Source organism: Budorcas taxicolor, chromosome 1, assembly GCF_023091745.1.
Source record: "Budorcas taxicolor isolate Tak-1 chromosome 1, Takin1.1, whole genome shotgun sequence".
Classification (NCBI taxonomy): domain Eukaryota; kingdom Metazoa; phylum Chordata; class Mammalia; order Artiodactyla; family Bovidae; genus Budorcas; species Budorcas taxicolor.
In genome coordinates this window covers 6887360-6908664 of record NC_068910.1, presented here as the reverse complement: position 1 = coordinate 6908664, position 21305 = coordinate 6887360, and the positions used below count along the sequence as shown (strand labels likewise).

General features: G+C 49.3%; 1 protein-coding gene across 1 annotated transcript in view; it reads right to left on the bottom strand.

The window, feature by feature from the left end:
• Window positions 1-505: 505 nt before the first annotated feature.
• Window positions 506-21305, bottom strand: part of LARS2 (leucyl-tRNA synthetase 2, mitochondrial) — a 145582-nt gene continuing 124782 nt past the window's right edge. The window contains exons 17-21 of the mRNA XM_052656498.1: window positions 21022-21191; window positions 18737-18814; window positions 17730-17841; window positions 7192-7319; window positions 506-2012 (exon numbers count right to left, since the gene is read on the bottom strand). Coding sequence (XP_052512458.1) covers window positions 1833-2012; window positions 7192-7319; window positions 17730-17841; window positions 18737-18814; window positions 21022-21191 — 668 coding nt within the window. The 3' untranslated portion in view covers window positions 506-1832. The remainder of the gene's footprint in view (window positions 2013-7191; window positions 7320-17729; window positions 17842-18736; window positions 18815-21021; window positions 21192-21305) is intronic.

Here is a 21305-nt window from a genome sequence, read left to right as displayed (position 1 = left end):
GGTTAGGAAGATCCCCTGGAGGAGGGAATGGCTACTCACTCCAGTACTCTTGCCCAGAGAATTCCATGGGCAGAAGAGCCTGGCGGGCTATGGTCCAAGGGGTCGCAAAGAGTCGGACACGACTGAACAACTAACAATCAACAATCAGTCAAGTGTGGAGATTCTATTAATAAGATCCCTGATGCCCAAGTGTACTTCAGATCAGTTATACCAGGATTTCTGGGCATGGGGACCAGGCAGAGTATTAAGCTTGAGCCAAGTGACTTAGCTGCTGTTTCTGAGTCAGTACTGTCTACCATGGTTGGTAAGTTTCCCATGCATCCCACTTTGTAACAGTCCACATGGAGTCAGGCACATAGCCAGTGCTTCAGAGAATAACAGAATAACTCAGTGTGTTCCTGATTAACTCCTAGAATTGGAATATGGTGACTATTCCAGGATCACACATTTGTCCCGAAGTCATACATGACAAACATTTTATTCCATTAAAAAAAAAGTCATCTGTTAACTGCTGAACTGCAGGGGACCACATTTGAGCCAACTTCAGAAAAAGGCGTCAGGGAACAAATACAGATTTTCAGCATCACAACATGTCTGGATTCTCCTCCCCTCCACATATAAACAGTACTCAGTGGATTGAGGCCAGTTCTGTTAAGAGCACCTAACCTCTGACTTCACCAAAACCCAGGATCACCCTAACATACATCACACGGGGGTCTTCCTGGCAGCCAGCTGCTGCGGCTGCAGCACAGGAGGCAACACCCGGATGGCACCAGCCCCCCACCCCCACCGGCGGTGGGCTCGTTCTTCCTGACAACAGGCTCTGGGGGGCCACACCCAGGGCGGCACTGCCATCTGGGGCGCACATGAGCAGACGCCCTGTTAGCTGTGGTGGGCTCTGAGATGGGTTCCGGCCAGGCTGGAAGCAGCTTGGTTCCGCTTCACTTCCCAGCAAACGTGACACCCTGAGGGGGCAGTCGGGAGGGGCTGCTCCCCATTCAGTGCCAAGCAGTGCTTCGCCCAAGGGCCTGAAGATCGGCATCAGAGCAGGCCGGGCAGGAGGGTCCAGCTGAGCCTGGGTGGAAACAGCCAGCCAGGCAGGGCTGAGCAGCTGGGGTGCAGGCCGCCAGACTAGCCCTGCTTGCCTCTTGATTCCCAGCGATTTCCTCTTCGTCTTCTTTTTGGCTGTGCCAGCCATGCAGGATCTTAGTTTCCCGACTAGGGATCGAACCGGGGTCCAGAGCAGTGAAAGCCCAAACCACCAGATGGCCAGGGAATTCCTCCAGGCGACTTCTGAAGACGCCAGTGTCCATGCCACACGTGGATATCTGGATTCAGCCTGCAGGCAGGAGACCCTCTGCCGTGAGGCTGAGGCTCCATCATCGATCAACAGTGACTGCTTGAGCTGCTCCTGAGCCCCCCGACATCCTCGGTGTAGCCTCACGCTCCTCAGACCCGCTGAAGGCAGTGCAGTTTCTGAGGTCCAGAGGCGCCCAGGCTGCTAGAGAGGCTTCATGTTCAGGCTCATCTGCTTCTCTTTTCACCTTGCTGCTCCCACCTGGCCAAATCTCTGGGGGCTTCACGTGGGGCTAGATGCTTCCCTCACCTGCAATGGCAGAGGTATGTGCTCCCCACCCCACTTCACTCATATTTCTCCTCTGCCCCTACCCACCCTCACCCCAGCACCAGATCACACTGCAGAGGTGCCCTGCGGATGCCAGCCGTCAGAATGCCAAGGCAGACATTCAAGACACTGGGCTTTTCCCTGAGCCGGGGCCCCAGACTCCTTCCTTCACCCCAGACCTGGAGGAGGGGCCGCAGCGGGCCTGCAGTCACTCCTGCACCAGGAAGTTGATGAGGGCGGTGCGCGGAGAGAGGAAGGCCTTCTTGATGCTTCGGCCCTGTAAGAGCCTGACACCCAACTCGCTCTGGAGAACCAGTTCGTGGACTTTGTCCTGGTCCTGGGCGACATTCTGAGGCACGGGGACTTTGCCGCAGGCTTTGTTGTTGATCTGAGAAGGCGAAGAGAGACAACCCATGAGGAAAGCCTGGGGGTGTAGGCAGCCTGACACTCACTGCCCCTAAAGGGTATTGCTGTCTGTGTGTGGGGAGAGGGTGTGGGAAGAGAGAAAGAAAAGGTGGCACCCAGCTACCCAGAAGAGTGAAGTGCAGTGAGATGGGTGGGATTAATGCCTGAATACCACAGAGAGGGCAGGGGCGCCACCCCGTGTTTCCTGAATGCTGCCCTCATCACACTTCGGTGGGAATTATGTCAAAAACTCTCAGCATGAGATGGTTTAGGCTGTATTCAGAAGGAGAGGGATAATTGTGTTCCGGAAGATCACATCGAGTTCAGATCCGGCTATAGGGTGTTTCATGTGGACTAATTAATTTCTGCGGAACGTGGGCAACCTCCCTTCCTGATGACTGGCTCCAGAAAGGGGCGCTCACGTGTGACAACCTGGAAACAGGATTCACACCACCCTAAAATGGGCCGGTACAGTTCCAGATGTTCAAGCTGGATTTAGAAAAGGCAGAGGAACCAGAGATCAAATTGCCAACATCCGCTGGATCATCGAAAAAGCAAGAGAGTTCCAGAAAAACATCTACTTTTGCTTTATTGACTACGCCAAAACCTTTGACTGTGTGGATCACCACAAACTGTGGAAAATTCTGAAAGAGATGGGAATACCAGACCACCTGACCTGCCTCCTGAAAAATCTGTATGCAGGTCAAGAAGCAACAGTTAGAACTAGACATGGAACAACAGACTGGTTCCAAATAGGAAAAGGAGTATGTCAAGGCTGTATATTGTCACCCTGCTTATTTAACTTAAATGCAGAGTACATCATGAGAAATGCTGGGCTGGATGAAGCACAAGCTGGAATCAAGATGGCCGGGAGAAATATCAATAACAGATGATACCACTCTATGGCAGAAAATGAAGAAGAACTAAAGAGCCTCTTGGTGAAAGTGAAAGAGGAGAGTGAAAAAGTTGGCTTAAAACTCAACATTCAGAAAACTAAGATCATGGCATCTGGTCCCATCACTTCATGGCAAATAGATGGGGAAACAGTGGAAACAGTGACAGACTTTATATTTTTTGGCTCCAAAATCACTGCAGATGGTGACTGCAGCCACAAAATTAAAAGATGCTCGCTCCTTGGAAGAAAAGCTATGACAAACCTAGACAGCATATTGAAAAGCAGAGACATTACTTTACTAACAAAGGTCCGTCTAGTCAAAGCTAAGGTTTCTCCAGTGGTCATATATGGATGTGAGAGTTGGACTCTAAAGAAAGCTGAGCGCCAAAGAATTGATGCTTTTGAACTGTGGTGTTGGAGAAGACTCTTGAGAGTCCCTTGGACTGCAAAGAGATCCAACCAGTCCATCCTAAAGGAAATCAGTCCTGAATATTCATTGGCAGGACTGATGCTGAAGCTACAATACTTTGGCCACCTGAGCAAAAAACTGACTCACTGGAAAAGACACTGATGCTGGGCTAGATTGAAGGCAGTAGGAGAAGGGGACAACGAGGATGAGATGGTTGGATGGCATCACTGACGCAATAGACATGAGTTTTGAGTAGGTTCTGGGAGTTGGTGATGGACAGGGAAGCCTGGTATGCTGTAGTCCATGGGGTCGCAAAGAGTTGGACATGACTGAGTGACTGAACTGAACAGTTCTAGACACCAGTGGCATTATTCACTGAATGCTGGTTCAATGATTTGATGTGAAGGTTAAATTTCACATCAAATATGAACTGATATTGTTGCTAAGGAAAGTGACATGTGATCCAGATGGCTTCTGAACAGCTTCCTCTGTCCCAGCGGCTCCTGTCAGAATGCTTACGTTTCTTTCCTGAATGCTCCAGTTTTTAACTTGGAAAATAAAGTCAATGTATTATGAAAAATTACCGGGAAGTACTTCTGAAGTTTCAACCAAAGCATATTATCCAGGATCCCACAGTCACCCATTTATCTTTTCAGATTTCTATAGAACTTAGTGGCATTTTTAGAGGCTGTATTGGCCTAGATCGCTGTGCTGTGCTGTGCTGTGTGTGCTAAGACACTTCAGTTGTGTCCGATTCTGCGACCCCATGGACTAAGAGGATCTTCCTGACTTGGATGGAACCCGCGTCTCTTCCATCGCCTGCATTGGCAGGAGGGTTCTTTACCACTCGCGCCACCTAGAGGACGGGATGGGAGGCGGGTTCTTTACTAGCACCACCTAGACGGCGGGATGGGAGACAAAGACGACATCACCTCAAACAGTGGCTGCTTGCCTTTAGGAAGGTCTCCAGGTCCCTAGCTGGTGGCCTTGCTAGCTTCAGCCCTTTGGTCTTGCCACCTCCACTTCACCACTCGGCCTGGGTCCAGGCCTCTGTGTTGCTCTCTAGGACTTTTCCAACAGCTGCCTGGTGGGCCCCTGGCCGCGAGTGCTGTCCCCCTACCCCTAAGCGCCCCATGCACTGCTCACTGACAGGAGCCCCACAGTGGCTCATGACAATACAGACACTTGTTGTCTGAGCTCTCTCTCTGTCTCTGTGCCAGGCACCGCGCTCCACAAGCCACCTGAGAGGCCCTGTCTACCCCCATCACAGGCCCGTGAGGTAGGTCACTGCCATTCCATCCCCGATTCTCAGAGGGCCGAGCTGAGGGACAGGAACGTGAAGCCACAGACCAGGCCCCCACTCCAGCCAGCGCTGGAGATGGGATGACCCCCGGAGCCCCCCTCTTCCCTGCCAGCCCCCAGCTGCTCAGATGCAGTCCAGCCCTCTCTCGAGAGTGGCCCTGCCTCTCTCCAGCCCTTCCTCGGCTCCCGGTCCAGGGAGGGCCTCCCCCGCTGTGGCCCCTTCCCTCCACCAGGGAAAAGCTGCTCCTTTTTCAAAGCCAAGGTCACGTCCTCTTCCTCAGGACACGTTCCCCAACGCCCCAGCTGCCAGAGGCAGCGACGCCTATGCCAGCAGCGGTTACCATCTACCAAGCGAGCTACCAAGCCCCTCAAGGGACCAAGCCCTGTGCTGCCACTGTTCCCTCCTCGTGAGATGGGGCCTTGTCCGTGAAATGGGGAGAACAGCAGGCTGCTGGGCTGCTGTGCAGGATCAATGAGTTAGTATCTGGAAAGTTCTAAGGGCAGAGCTGGCTTCTTAGTCGATGCTCACTGCGTGTTAGTGGGTTTTGTCATTAATGCCTCTAGAAGCAGGTTAAGCACTCCTGGCATGCTCCATTTAATTCTTGGCATAATCAGGTGAGGCAGAGCCTGGATTTGCCTCCCATTTTCTAACTGAGGAAACTGAGGCTTAGAGAGATGAAGCATTTTGCAAAGTGAGGTGGTCCAAGTCCCAAGCTCTTATGTCTTAACTTGGAGGGTACACAAATTGTCAGTGTGCATGACAACATGTGTGCCTCCCCAGACCGTTGCTCCTGGTGCCAGGCTCCACGGACATGAGGCGGTGCCTCTGGGCTCAGAGCACAGGGGTGCGGCTGAACTGAGTTGCGCTGGGTCACACGGTCTGTGCTGCAGCTTCTATTTCTGGCCTTGGCACTCAGTGAGATCACGCGGAGACAGGCCAGCAGGCCTCAACACCCCGACCCCGAGGTTGTTGAGCTGGGTGTGCTTGCAGGGAGCCCTATGCATTTTAAATCTTGAATTTTTATTTCAATGAAAATCTAAGATTATTTTACCAATTATCAAAACTCAATTTCTTTTCCATGGTGGTTAATTTAAAATGGAAAGACATTTTCAGACTAGAACTTCAGCGTCTCAAGTTGGCATTTCTGGGACTTTGCTGGTGGTCCAGTGGTTCAGACTCTGCAGGGGGAGTTGGTTTGATCCCTGGTCAAGGGAACTAAGATCCCGCAGGCTGCAGGGTGTGGCCCAAAAAAAAAAAAAAAAAAAGTTGGCTTTTCTCAGCTGAGCTTACAAGTATACAAGAGAATATACAAGTATACAAGAAGTATACGAGTCCTTAGAAGTATATAAGAGAATTATTTCTTAGAAATGTTAATCAGATTAAAGAAATCACCTCTCTGAGGCACAGGCTAGTTTTGAGGACTCTGGGAAGAAGCCTCGCCAGGCAGCCTCAGCTCCTCGCCCTCTCTGGGCAGGTGAGCAGGAGGGACATTGAGGGACTGGGTGCCAGGGGAGAGGGTGAGGACAAAGAGTGGCTGACAAGGAGCCAGTCTCCTGGGGGCTTCCGTCCTTCCCAACGTGGACCTGCCCGCAGGGCCCAGGGTAGGCAGACGCAGCAGCCGGGGACTGGCAGGCCTGGCCACCCCTCAGCCTCTGGGTGACTTGTTTGTGGCACGTTCCACAGTTTGCAATCATTTTGTCTCTATTTATCTTTTCCACCAGGCTTTAAGCTCCACGAGGGCAGGGACCTGGGTTATTGTATTTGGGTTTGGGTCCTAAGAGCCTGTGTTAAGGTAGAGGAGGTAACTGGATAATGACTGAGGAGTAAACAAATGTGGGCAAAGTGATGAGCTCTCTGAGCCTGTGTCCTCAGCTTAAAAAAAAAAAAAATGAGGACAGTGATGCCTACCTTTCAGGGTGATGAGAGTTGGGATGCAAATCGGCTGGCCCATGTGTGGTTCAGACTAAAAGGTCTACCCCTTGTTTTCTTTCCCTCTTCAGCCACATCAGCATATTGAAGAGATATTCGTCACAATGGGTCTCAGATTAAGCAAACTAAAAGCATAAGGATAAACTAGAGCAGAATTACTTGCTCTATACTATAATCGACTACTTCTATGTAATTAAAATGATCAACTTTACCAAAAAAGAGATTTCATGTAGCCTTCCTGAAATATATTTTGCAGAGTGAGGGATTCCATGCCCACCACCTCACTATCACCCTACCTTTTCCAAAAGCCAAGAGCAGTTGAATGAAACCTAGAGAGCCTGAAACACAATGGGAATGAAGAAAGTTATAACACCTAAGGTGGGACAGGTTGATTCTTTCCATGCTCTCAAAAGCTTGAGGGCCACCAGTTTTCTGCTCATAAGATTTTGGTATGTGGTGACCTCAAAACTGAAGGTGCTGGCAAAGCAAGACAGGCTGGAAGGTCGGGCAGAGAGTCGGGTGGGCTAGCAAGGCCTGGCGAGAAACCTCCAGACCTGGCCGTGTGTGTGTGTGAGAGTGTGTGTGTCAGATTCCCCCAGGTGTAGGGGGCCTCGGGAGGCACTCACCAGAACCGCCATCTGCACGACCTCGGGCTGCTGGAGGAACTGCGGGTCCACGGTGGGCCAGGCCTGAAGCAGCACGCTGGCATCCCAGGCGTAGTGGGCACACAGCTTCTGTGGCACCAGCGCCAGGCCTGCAACATGGAGACACGGAGGGTCACTGAGCACACACGGGCTCACAAGAGCAGGCTGTACAGCATCTGTCCCGACACGGCCTGCCCTGGAGCGAGCTGAGGCCCCAGGGGCCCCACCATGGCTTTCCACAGCCCACCAGGGGCCCCTAGTTCCTTCGGCCTTGCTCATCATCCCAGCTTATTTATTAAATATATTTTGGCCATAGGAGGCTAGTTTGGGGGAGAATGGATACAGTGTATATGTACGATTGAGTCCCTTCGCTGTTCAACTGAAACCACTACAACATTGTTAATCAGTCAGACCCCCAAAACAAAAACTTTAATGTTTGGGGAAAAAAATTGTTTTTTGACTGCACCAAGCGGCATGTGAGATCCCAGCTCCCTGGCCAGGGATCGAACCTGCATCCCCGGCACTGGAAGCATGGCGTCTTAACCACTGGAGAACTACCATCCCAGTTTACAGGTGGCTTTCTTTTTCTTTTTTTTTCAACGATGCCCAAAGCCATAAAGACGGGTGAACACACTGTTCTTGAGTGTGCATTTGGAAAAGCAAGGCTGCTGACTTCCCTTGGTCTCTGCAGTCCCGCTGGTGAAGGAATCCTTTGTGCAGATCCCAAAGTAACGAGCTATGTTCGCTTCCTCTCTGGCCCAAGGATACTTGTGGTCTGAGAGGGCCTCCCACCCCGTCCTTTGACTCCTAATCCACGGGGCCAACATGCTGAGAACAGCAGAGTGCTCCTTCTGGACCTACTCAGAGGGAGCTCAACTTCTCAGCTAAAACTTCCTCTCGTGAGAGGCTCCCGCCACTTCCAAATTGGAAAGAGCTGTCCTTGGCTCAGGGTGGGTCCAACCCGAGGAAGCTGGGAGGAATGAAAGCCTCTCCAGTCTTGAGTTCCCCAGTGCTTCGCGCTGCAGCCCCCACGGCCGAGGAGGCTCAGCACCCCAGAGATGCTCACGGCCAGTGGTCTGCGGTTTAGGGCTTCAACCAGGGCCTCTCTAGCAGGGAGGGTTCAGCCTCTGAGCCTCTGCTGATATCGGGAGTACAAAAGATGTCCCCAAATGTGAAGGAAGTACACGGAGCAGGAAAACCGATGCCTGGGCAATTGTGGCCTGGCACCTCACCGCCGCCTCCTGGTCCTCCCAGAGGCAGGCCTTGAGCGAGTGGGCACGTACATGTGGCCAGTGTGCCCATGTGGGGGCGTTGCCATGGCAATGGCACAGCCCTCACACTGTGAGTGGTTTCTCCAGGGCTGGTAGAGGTGGCGTGGCCCTTGCATTCCACGGCCCCCACCCCCACCTCTTATTATCAGCCTTGAGACCAGCAGATACATTTGAAGTTTGAGTCTGGGACAGAGGAAAGGAATCCCACCAATGCCAGTCCTGAACACTGGGCTGTGAGTTGATAATGTTTTCTTTTCTTTGATGACAAAAGTGATGCATACTCCTTGCAGAAAATTTGCAAAAAGTCAACAAACAACAAACAAATCATGTTCACATGGATAGCATCTATAAAACTTTTTATTTTGAAAGAAAGATAGTAATGTAATGTATTGAATGAATATTTGTATGATATTGTATCCACAGAATCAAGCCAAACCACCACCTGGATCACGCTAGAGACACAGTTTTGGATTCTCTTTTCTCCTACGTTTTAAACTAGTAATCAGCTTCATGGAAAATGATGACACACAATAGTATATATACTGTGGTCATAGTTTTGGCAAATGTTTACATAAACAGATAGAAAAGTTGAGGAAGAAAAACAGCAGAATGCGGGGGGCGTTCTGCACCTGGACTTCTCTCTCTTCAGATGGCCCCTCCGCCCCATTCTCGGCTCCTGCTCCTGCTGAAACCCCAGCAGCGGGCCTCAGACACCCTCACTCTGCCCTCCAGCAGCCCTTCCCTGTTTCCTGTCCCTCACCTGTCTTTGCTCCATTCTGGGTAATTGCGCGAGATCCGTTTCTCAGTTCTCTAATTTTCTTATCAGCTGTATCAGATGCGCTGTTGAACTCATTCACAGTGTTTTATTTCCAAAGTTATGATTTTCAGTTCTTTTAAGCGCTGTGTTGTTTTCCTAATTTGCTGGGCTTTTATAGCTTTTGTTAATCATATCTTCAACTCATTCTTTTTTTTAACATATTCAACTTACTGTGCACTCTCTGACTGGTAACACCAATGCCTGAAGTCTCTGCGGGTCTGACCCCTCTCTCCTTTTTTCTGTTGCCTCACTCATGCTGCCTTGTTTCCTGGTGAATTTTATGATTCTTGGCTGTGAGTTTGTATTGCTTGGAATTTACCACTGGAGTGTCTCTGACATGTCTAGGTTCTGGCTGAAAAAAATGAATATTTGTTTCTGCCATATGACTGCAGATCTATGATCTAGGACCACTTTAAAATAAATTATTAGAAAAAAAAAAAAGAAAAACAGCAGAATAGCAGCAAGGATTATCCGTGGGAGATGTAAGTATAGGCAATCTTTCTGTTAAAAAAAATTATAGATTTTTCTACATGGAATACTCATGACTTTTGTAATTTGAAAAGATATTTATAAACAGTGTTCCCATACTGTGACATCAGTTCAAGAATTTTCTCCTGGTTTCTTTTTAAGGTTTCATTTTGTTTTCCATTTATTCATAATTTATCTATCTGTAATTTATTTTGTGTATAACACGGAAAAAAACACATTCTTAAAAAAAAATACACAGCAGTTTTCCAAACTGACTCCACTGAATAAAGCGTCTCTTCCCTATTGGTTTGTGACTTTTGTTTTACAAACTACTATTCTAGAGATGGGCTTCCCTGCTGGCTCAGACGATAAACAATCTGCCTGCAATGCAGGAGACCTGAGTTCGATCCCAGGGTTGGGAAGATCCCCTGGAGAAGGGCAGGGAAACCCACTCCAGTATTCTTGCTGAAAGAATCCTCATGGACAGAGGAGCCTGGCGGGCTACAGTCCATGGGATCGCAAAGAGTCAGACACGACTGAGCGACTAATCACAGCACATTCTAGGGATGGTTGCAGAACTATTTACTGTGAAGATACTTAAAATGCCTACGTGTGACGAGGTGACGAACGGGCCAGAATATGAATCAGCACACTGCCTCCTTCACTGAGAAAATCCTGCTACCACAAATACGGGCGGTTTTACTGGAATGTGTGCTGAGTGACACGTGCGACGGGCCTGCTAAGCTCCTTACCTTGTCCTAAGCTCTGAGAGACCGTTCCCAGACCAGGTCTGTGGACTCTGAACGGCACTGGTGTCTGTTCTGTTGGCCCGCGCGGCTCAGTCCCCGCGCGGACGGTGCGCACTTGCCAGCGGCCTGTGCCCTACTCTCTGGCACTCCTACTGCAGCCCTGTGCTGCCAGATGACAGCCTGGGGGAAGGGAAGGCCCCTGGGGCCCTGAGAACCAAGTGGCGTCGGAGATGTACTCCTGGGCCCCGTCTGGGCCCCGTGCCCTGGGCTTCCCCTGCTTCTAACGAACCTGCTCTGTTTCCAACAGATGTGCCTCTTGGCGGAAGCAGAAAGGAGCTTCCTGCTGGTTCCTCAGAAGGGTTCCTATTGAGACTCGTATCTAAATACAGGACAGAGGTCACAGAGGGAGATAATCAGGCCTTTATTTTAGCTGGCTGGGCCAGCATGGCTTGTCCTGTGACCCAGCTGCCATGGGCAGCGTTCCAGAGCCTCCGTACGGCAGTTGCACAGGATGCCTGGGAGACGAAAGGACCCTGGACACAGATGATCTGCTCAGAAGCTGTTACAAATTCCACTTTAAAAAAAAAATGAGGAAGCCCAGCCTTCCTGGAGCAATCAGGATGCTTATTTATAGTGGTCGGCAGCCCCCGCCAGGGATTCCATATAGATGGGAGAGGGGCCCCCACCCCCCCATCCCTGCCCCCGTCCTGCTCAGCAGGGAGGAACAGAAACTCATGACCCCAGGTTCTACGCCATGTTTTTGCCTTCCTGCTCTCTTTAGGAAACTAAAAATACCGACTATTTGCATGGCAAATACAATGCTTTCTTTACGTGACACAGGTCAGGCCGGGAGCTGGTGTTTGGGAAGCACACAGAGAAAGTCTGAACACGGGCTGGGAAGCGGCAAGGCTCTGATACACAGACCATCGTTCGAGGCCAGCTGTCGCTCTCAGCCCACCCTCTTCCTGCCCCTCCCTGGAGAGCTGCTGTTGCTGACCTTCCTGTGCAAGAACCAAAATGACCCTCTTCTCCCGCTCCGAGAGCTGGTGGGGTCGCCACGCCACCATGGCACCTGGAGCGAGAGCAGGTGGTCATGGTGTCTGTGCATGGCAGGCCTCCCCTGATGACCAGTTTCACGCCTATCTCCACTCCACCCCAATCCTCATCACACACAGGGGAGGCCTGGAGCCTGGGTCCCCACCACGGCCCATCCAGCCCAGGTACTGCCAAGGAAATGGACAGGGAGAGACGCTGCTTCACACTAGCCTTTACCCACAGAAAGTGTTCTGGTGACACTGGCTCAGCAGTAAAGAATCCGCCTGCCGATGCAAGAGCCACAGGTTCGATTCCTGGGTTGGGAAGAGCTCCAGGAGAAGGAGGAAATGACAACCAACTCCAATTTTCTTGCCTGGGAAATCCCATGGCCCGAGCAGCCTGGTGGGTTATAGTCCATGGAGTCAGAAAAGAGTTGGATATGACTCAGTGGCTAAACAATGAGAAAATAACGTGGAAACAGCATGCATCAGTTCAGTTCAGTCGCTCAGTCGTGTCCGACTCTTGGCGACCCCATGAATCGCAGCACGCCAGGCCTCCCTGTCCATCACCAACTCCCAGAGTTCACTCACACTTACGTCCATCGAGTAAGTGATGCCATCCAGCCATCTCATCCTCTGTCGTCCCCTTCTCCTCCTGCCCCCAATCCCTCCCAGCATCAGAGTCTTTTCCAATGAGTCAACTCTTCACATGAGGTGGCCAAAGTACTGGAGTTTCAGCTTTAGCATCAGTCCTTCCAATGAACACCCAGGACTGATCTCCTTTAGGATGGACTGGTTGGATCTCCTTGCAGTCCAAGGGACTCTCAAGAGTCTTCTCCAACACCACAGTTCAAAAGCATCAATTCTTCAGTGCTCAGGTTTCTTCACAGTCCAACTCTCACATCCATACATGACCACTGGAAAAACCATAGCCTTGACTAGATGGACCTTTGTTGGCAAAGTAATGTCTCTGCTTTCCAATATGCTGTCTAGGTTGGTCATAACTTTTCTTCCAAGGAGTAAGCGTCTTTTAATTTCATGGCTGCAGTCACCATCTGCAGTGATTTTGGAGCCCCCCAAAATAGAGTCAGCCACTGCTTCCACTGTTTCCCCATCTATTTCCCATGAAGTAACGGGACCAGATGCTATGATCTTCGTTTTCTGAATGTTGAGTTTTAAGCCAACTTTTTCACTCTCCTCTTTCACTTTCATCAAGAGGCTTTTTCATGTATAAAACCATTGGAACATCAGCAGATATCTTACTGTCCCTTATAAGTATCACACACACACTTCTAGATGATTTGTGGATTTGCAGGTTTGTTTTTTGGTCTTTCTGAGTGGCTTGCAGAATCTTAATTCCTCAGCCAGGGACTGAACCTGTGCCCTTGGCAGTGAAAGCTTAGAGTCCTAACCACTGGACCACCAGGAAAGTCCCAAGATTTGCAGTTTTGTTGAAATTAATGAATACAGCCTATATGCACAGCAAAACAATATAGCTACAGTATTTTACCACCATTTTTACAAAGAAAAAAATCTGTGGTGGTAGACTATACTTCAAGATCATGAGTTACTTGAGAAACTTAAGGGAGGCAATGGGTCACCGTGCTGTGACCCTCATAATTAAGATGTTGATGGAACACTCAGAGACAGCAAGAGGTAGAAGCAAGACGCAAAAACCAAGGTAGAAAAGTCACTGCTGAACTGTAAAAATGGCCAGAGAAACAGAAATGGGAGGTCTTATCACCACATTTTAAGTAGCTTATATTTGGCTAATTTTAAAGTAGCACACACACACACCCACACAGAAGACAAAGAGGAGAAATCACTCAAATGCCCATCAATAGATGACTGTTTAAAAACTGACAGAATATTCACTGGGTAAGACACCATGAAGCTGTTAAAAAAAAACAGGGTCAGCCTGTAAGTGTTGATATAGAACTACGCTACACAACACTCAATACGGTAAGGGAGAAAATTTTCACGTACGCGTATGGAGTTCTGACAATTCGACTGTCAAACTCAGCAGTGGAGGCGCTTGGGGAGAACAAATGAGCGTAGGGGTGAGGATGCGAGAGAGCCCAGGACGCGCGCTTTGTAAGAGCTGAGGGTTTTACAGTATGTGTATAGACGTACTTTTCAAGGAAAACTCTAGGATTTGCTTTGCTTTAGGGAGCCCAGAAGGGAAACCTTGTGTCCTTTGTCTGGAAACAGTGTCAGTGACTCCAAACATGCAAAATTTCCCCAACACCTTCGTGGACAGGACAACACTTTATGATGGTAAAAAAAAGATAACTGTAAATTCACATGTGGTCTCCTGACCTTCTCAGATCCAGACCGTCAGGAAGGAAAAAAAGATTTCCTCATCCTGTTAACGTGCGCACACTGCCAAGACACTGGTTCCATTTCCCACTGAAGGTCTCCATTGACTCTTTAGATGATGGGTAGAGGGCATTATTAGGCTATCAAGTACTCTGGGTTTCTCTAAAGGTTTTCTTTTATCCAGAGCCACAATGGCCATTTTGTCCATGGACCCCGAATGGCCCTCAAAAGACAGATCTCAAATCTGCTGTCCTTTGGGGAGGATCTCTTCCATGAAAACCTGCTTTCCTGGGGAACTCTGGGAAATGGTAATTTCTGAACAACGTACCCTCACTGGCCATATTCCCACTGTAGTAACTGTGCAGTTACCTCAGATGCAGCAGGGAAGTCAGCTGTATGAAAGCTGTTTTTATTTATTTATGTGGCTGCGCTGGGTCTCAGTTGCAGCACGCGGGATTTTCTGTTGTTGCTGCTGCAGCACGTGGGTTCTTTATTTGAGGCGTGTGAACTCTTAGTTACATCATGCGGGATCCAGTTCCCTGACCAGGGATTGAACCTGGACTCCTTGCATTGGGAGCGTGGAGTCTTACCCACTAGACTACAGGGAAGTCCTGAAAGCTATGTTTATTTAGAATAAAGTCCCAGAGCCTTGAGAGAAGAGAGACTGACAGTGTGGGACGACGGCAATCATGTCCCCTCACAACGCGGTGCTTCTGCTTGCAGAGGACGCACTCCTGTAACACTGGCCCTTGCCGGACGCTGGGAGAGGCCGGAAGCGGTCAGGTCCCCACCGTCTGCAGAAGGCACCGGACAAAGACCCGTGAGCTAACGGCCAGGGTGCCGGGCCTGGGGTGCGGGACTCCTCACCTGACTGCGTCACGGCCCCGCTTCCCATTCGGAGGAGCCACACACTCACGTGCAGAGCCACTGCTTCTTTAAATGCTTGAGGGATGGCCTTTCAACGGAATGAACACAGACTGCAATGCCCGCAGCTCGGAATGCCCTCCCCAGCTTTCCCACCAATGTCTAGAACAGAGTCCGGCACAAAATACACGCTCAATCAGTGTTCACGGAATGACTGAACGAGACCAGTTAGGAAAACTCAGATTCAATCTAGACCCACTCCTCCTTATAACACAGCTCACAAAACCCACTGGTGTCCTATGTGGGGAAAAACTCAGAGCCAAATTTGAAACAGGCTAGTTTCTATCACACAGCTTTAGTGTGTGTCCTTCAGGAGAGCCTGCCACACAACCGAAAAACACACTAGCAGGGTACTACCGCAGTGTACACCTCTGGAAAGACCTGCCGGGAGGGGACAGGACCCTGGAGACAGCAGGCCCTCCTGCCACTCTCCCAATCCTGGCCCTAAAACAGAGACTGGAGGGGCACACAAGGAGGGCGTTTCTGAAAACCCTATTTAAATCAGTCCCTCCTGGGAGAAATGAAAGAAGGAGGCAGACAGATAATACAGGACTGAAATGATGATAAGAGGGAGCGATGTATGTATTCCAGGGTGAGAGTGAACACGTTTATTACAAATTAGATAAGCTTTGTTTTATAAGAAGAGAAGAGTAGGAAAGAATTAACAGTGTGCCACTTAAAAGACTTAATGTGATCACCAACTCTAAATGAAAGAGCCATCTTTCCTGCCTACGGAGATAATGAAAGGGTGTACAAGCTAATGTAATATGGCAGCAGCCTGGCAGGGCCTAATACCACCCTCCCTTTGGGGCATTCTGTCTATTCAGCAAAGAACGGGCGGATGTTCTTGTCCTGTGTGGTGTGTTCCAAAGCACAGAAGCAACTCAATTCACTTGGTGAAGGCAGTGAAACCCTCATTTCCGAACCTGACGAGGCACACTGAGGAAAAGCTGGTTTCTCCTAGGAGAATAATTGCAAAGTTCTAAATAAAACACTAGCAGATAGAATTTATAGAACGTTAAAGGTTTACTACCCCATGGACAAGGTAAATTAATCCCTCAATAGCCTATTAGGCAATCCATTAATTGGACATAAGTCATATCATCAGGGCAAAGGGGAAAATTAAAAGCAAAGGCTACAAAACCTCAACAACTGAAGAATGGACGTTAAGTAAAATCTACCTCCCTTTCCTAAGGTGAGTTCTGGTAAACAAGGCTAGAGGGCCGCTTCCTTAGCATGACAGGGAATATCTACCCTAACCAGCAGCCAGCAGCAAGCCTCACAGGGAAACATGTTCCACTGAAATCTGGAAATGAGAGAAGACTGGCTGCCACCAGTATTCTTTAACATCACACGTGGTTTTCTAAGCAGTATATTAAAGTAAACAGACACAAGAGCATAACCGTTAGAAAGGAGAAAACTTAGGCTTATTTGTTGGTCACAGACTCCTAGAAAATCCAAGAGGATTCTACCCCTAAATAAAGGAAGAGTGATTGATAGGGAATCTGGTTCAGTTCAGTTCAGTCGGTTAGTCGTGTCCGACTCTTTGTGACCCCATGAATCGCAGCACGCCAGGCCTCCCTGTCCATCACCATCTCCCGGAGTTCACTCAGACTCATGTCCATTGAGTCCGTGATGCCATCCAGCCATCTCATCCTCGGTTGTCCCCTTCTCCTCCTGCCCCCAATCCCTCCCAGCATCAGAGTCTTTTCCAATGAGTCAGCTCTTCGCATGAGGTGGCCAAAGTACTGGAGCTTCAGCTTTAGCATCATTCCTTCCAAGGAAATCCCACGGTTGATCTCCTTCAGAATGGACTGGTTGGATCTCCTTGCAGTCCAAGGGACTCTCAAGAGTCTTCTCCAACACCACAGTTCAAAAGCATCAGTTCTTCGGCGCTCAGCCTTCTTCACAGTCCAACTCTCACATCCATACATGACCACAGGAAAAACCATAGCCTTGACTAGACGGACCTTAGTCGGCAAAGTAATGTCTCTGCTTTTGAATCTGGTTACAAGTAAGTAAATAATTACTAAAATCATATGCCAGCTATTACAGTCAAAAATTATAAGAGAGAGAAAAGATTCCAGCTAGAAAAAATAAAATAAAATGAGCTATGGCAAGATGTTGGGAAAGACTGAAGGCAGGAGGAGAAGGGGATGACAGAGGATAAGATGGTTGGATAACATCACTGACTCAATGGACACGAGTTTGAGCAAGCTCCAGGAGCTGGTGATGGACAGGGAGGCCTGGCATGCTGCCATTCATGGGGCTGCAAATAGTTGGACCTAACTGAGCGACTGAACTGAACTGATGACGAGGTGAAATATTTGAAAATAATCTCAAGAAATGTGCGGGATCCATATGAAGAAAATTACCAAACTTGACTGGGGGGTGAGGGAAATCTTGAGTAAGTGGAGAGACAGACCGTGTTCTGGGATGGAAGCTTAGACGTGGTAAAGATGTGAAGCTTTCCCAGGTTACTTCCAGGCTTAAGAAAATCTGTCAAATATCTCAAGGAGATTTTGGGAGAGCTTAACAAAATTATACTTGAGTTCTACTGAGAAGAATAAACAGGTGAGAAGAGCTAAAATAACGATGAAAAAGAAATGAATACTACTTCTCAGAAACTCCCAGATAAAAGCATAGTGTAAGCACAGCGTCCCTAGGCTGCTGCTTCCTGCAAGCGCCTTTAAAACACCCTCAGAAGTCAGAGGGAACCTCTGAACACAGGGTCTGGAGAACCAGGCCCAGCACAGCCATCACGTCCTCCTGCACTGCCCCTTCTCACTTCGCTTGCATTTCCCCAGAGAGGTCCCCAGGGCCGACGCCACACACTGGGCCCCACGGCTGAGGACACGAGTCCCGAATCAGGCTCAACACGCGGCTGAAGCACATGCTGGTCGGTAGTAACAGGTCAAGTGAGGCCTCCGCCACCTACCTGCCCAGAGCTCCGAGGTTACGTGAGGGGCCATGGGGGCGGCCATCACCATCAGGGCACACAGAGCATCCTCGAACTCGGGGCTGTGGAGAGCAATTCTCTGCGAAGCTTGCTGGGGGAGAGAAGAGAATAGCGGTGTAACACACCGAGGCACGCAAGATGAGCCTGGGTAAGACAGGCCACGGAGGTCCCTGAAGTCCAGAGACAAGCAGGCGGGAAGAGACTCTCTTCACATCACTTTTGTTCTAGGCAAAGAACTTTCCCCGGTGAATCACAGTATTAAAAACAGCTGGAGCAGCAACAGCAGTTGTATTATTGTTCCATTTTATTTTTTTCTGGCTGTGCCGCACAACTTGCAGGATCTTAGTTTCCTTGTGAGGGACTGAACCTGACATGAGGCCCTCTGCAGTGGAAGCACAGGGCCCTAACCACTGGACCGCCAGGAAAGCCCCGAGCAGATATATCACTGTTGACTGAGCATTTAACCACGTCCTTGAGCTGATGCTACCTGGTTTGGGTCCTCCCACCCTTTGAGTGCAGTATTGTTAGCCCATTTGACAGATGAAGCAGCTAAGGGCTACGACAGAGGCAGAGCCCTGGACACACAGTCAAGCGAGAGATGGAGCCTAGATTAGAATGCAGGTCAGTCCTGATTCCTAACCACTGTGCTAGGTCCTGTATGTGCAGGACCAGCAGGAAGTACAGAGACTCGCTCAGAGGTTCTGCACTGTGAAACTCCCAGGACTGGGGTCCTCCTGCCCCTCTCAAGGATCTCAGGGGTCCTCCTATTCTTTGCCAGTTCTTGCAAACACTCAGGTGTCTTCCTGAGGTGAGGCTGATCAGTTAACCTAGTCACACCCGTTCACCTGCTGCACACCAAACTTTGGAAATAAAACGTCCAGAAAGCCATGGTCTCTGCCCTCTGGGAGCGGCAGGCCACCTCACCACGTGACTGGAAGCCACAACCCCCTTGGCCAGGAGCAAATGGGCACAGACTGGCCACTTACCGAGAGGGCACTGCTGAGTCCCATCAGCTGAGAAATCGCAGAGTTCAGCGAGAAGTCCTCTGTGAAATGGGCAGTCACCTATTGGTAAAAGTAGAATCATTCACTTTGTTCAAAGTTCTGTTAAGCTTCCACACACACACACAAAAACTGAATTATCCAAAAAATGTGGAACTAAATGCATGCCATAAAAGATACTTATAACTGTTTTCACTATCTCAAGTAGTCACTATAATGTTTTATCAGCACAAAGAATTTTAAAGTCAAAGTCAGTGTTGTTTCTGCCACTCAAGACTGCTCCTTTTCCTCTATAGCTGCGACAGGGTTGGTTTCCCACAGCAGGTGCCTGAGAAAACACTGATCATTATCTGAAATGGAGGTGGGACCCACCTGATGGCCAAACAGCAAACAGGAGATGGGATAAAGGACGTCACTTCCCCACGGTCGCATGACCTTAATTCACATTGAAGATTACTGGTATATGGGGATAAGGTGAGTCTTACATTTTCAAATATAGAGTCAACTGTTAAGTCACTTCAGTCGTGTCCGACTCTGTGCAACCCCATAGACAGCAGCCCACCAGGCTCCCTCGTCCCTGGGATTCTCCAGGCAAGAACACTGGAGTGGGTTGCCACTTCCTTCTCCAGTGCATGAAAGTGAAAAGTGAAAGTGAAGTCGCTCAGTCGTGTCCGACTCTTAGCGACCCCATGGACTGCAGCCCACCAGGCTCCTCCGTCCATGGGATTTTCCAGGCAAGAGTACTGGAGTGGGGTGCCATTGCCTTCTCCAATAGAGTCAACACAAGAACACAAATACTACTTGTCAGCTTTTTCTTATTGGCATGCTTTTCAATTTTGACCATGGGTAAGGATACAGAAAACGAACACATCCTTAAGATGTCAAGAGTTTCCAGCTTGTTGAAATAACCCAATTCTATTATCTGACAGAAGAGAAGAATTTGCCAAATTCAGAGAGAAAGTATGTGATACGCAGACAATCACTCAAGCAGCACTCAGATGACTAAAGTCAATTCCATGAGCTCTGTTTCTCTACAGCATGGTAGAGAGGATGGAAATAAAGCTGAAGAAGTGTCACTAAATGGGACCATGCTGGATCTGGGGCCACTGCAGTCCACACAAACCAGAGGAAAAGCTCAGCTCCTTCAGTGTCCTCAGTTACCGGAGTCCGGAGAAGTGACCTCGGCTAACTTTCTAAGTTTGAATCAGCACATCTTAAAAAAAAAGAAAACATTCAGTCTAAGGGGAATTTGGGTATCTGGTGCCCATTCAAAAGTGGCTTCAGACTTCCTAAGTGCTTTCTTTCAAAGACATATGACATTTCTCCACAAAGTTCTTAAAACGGTGAATGTCATGGTATTATAGCAGACTTCCAGATGAAAAATTTACAGGGATGTTATCAATGAAGAATCTTTAAAAATGATTTAGACAATAATATGCTATTCTCTAAGAAGATAAGCCATTAATTTATTTGCAAAATTCATTCCACAATAACTTACACAAATACTGTGTAACAAAGTTTGAGTGGAAAAGTCTCCACTATGCTGAGTATCAGGGAACTCTCTGCTTGGTTCCTCATGAGCTATGTGACCTTCACAGGGCATTTAACCGTTCTGTGCCTCAGTTCTGCCCACAGAAGCAACGAGGAGGAGGCTAAAGATGAGGACAGTAAAGCACAGAGTCTTTTCAACCCCTTTCAACACTAAAACTCTATTTCTGTTTTTATAATATATATAGTGTGTCATCGGTATGACATTAAATTTGATTCTCTATCTGAAAATGAAAGTGTTAATTGCTCGGTCGTGTCCAACTCTTTGCAACCCCATGGACTATAGCCACCAGGCTTCCCTGTTCACGGGATTCTTCAGGCAAGAATACTGGAGTGGGTAGCCATTCCCTTCTTCAGGGGCTCTTCCTGACCCAGGGATCGAACCTGAGTCTCCTGCATTGCAGGCAGATTCTTTACTGTCTGCGCCCCCAGGAAAGCCCCAGGATGAGTTAAATATGCAAACATGGAAAGCGGGCAGTCTCCTCAGATCATCACTAGAGGGAGCTGTTTCCCAAGAGCGTCTCTTGCCCTTAGGGCGTGTGCACCGTTGCGCCTCCGTGGGGAAACACCCGAAGCCGCAGGATCCGATACTCAAGGGAAGCGGGGCCACCGTAATGAGACAGGAGGAAGACCCAGTGTGCCCACCCCCCAGGGCAGGCAGGCCACACAGACCACGAGAGCTCAGTCACAGAATCAACCAGTGTCCCGGGAAGGCTTCTGACCTGAGAGACGACCGAGTTCTTGTACTCCCACAGCCTCCTGGCCTCGGCTTTCTCCTTGTCGCTCAACAGCTGAGGCCTGGGCGCCTGCCCAGACGTCCTGGCCTCGATAAACCGAGTCACCAAGGACCACAGACGCTGCTGCCATCTCAGCACCCCGGGGAGCGCGTCGGCTGCGTGTGACGTTAGCGAACGAGAGAGAGAGACACGTGAGGATGTCTGGTCTGGTCACACCTAAGCGACAAAGCGCCTGTGAAGGAGGAGAGGCTTCACGGGATCTCCCCGAG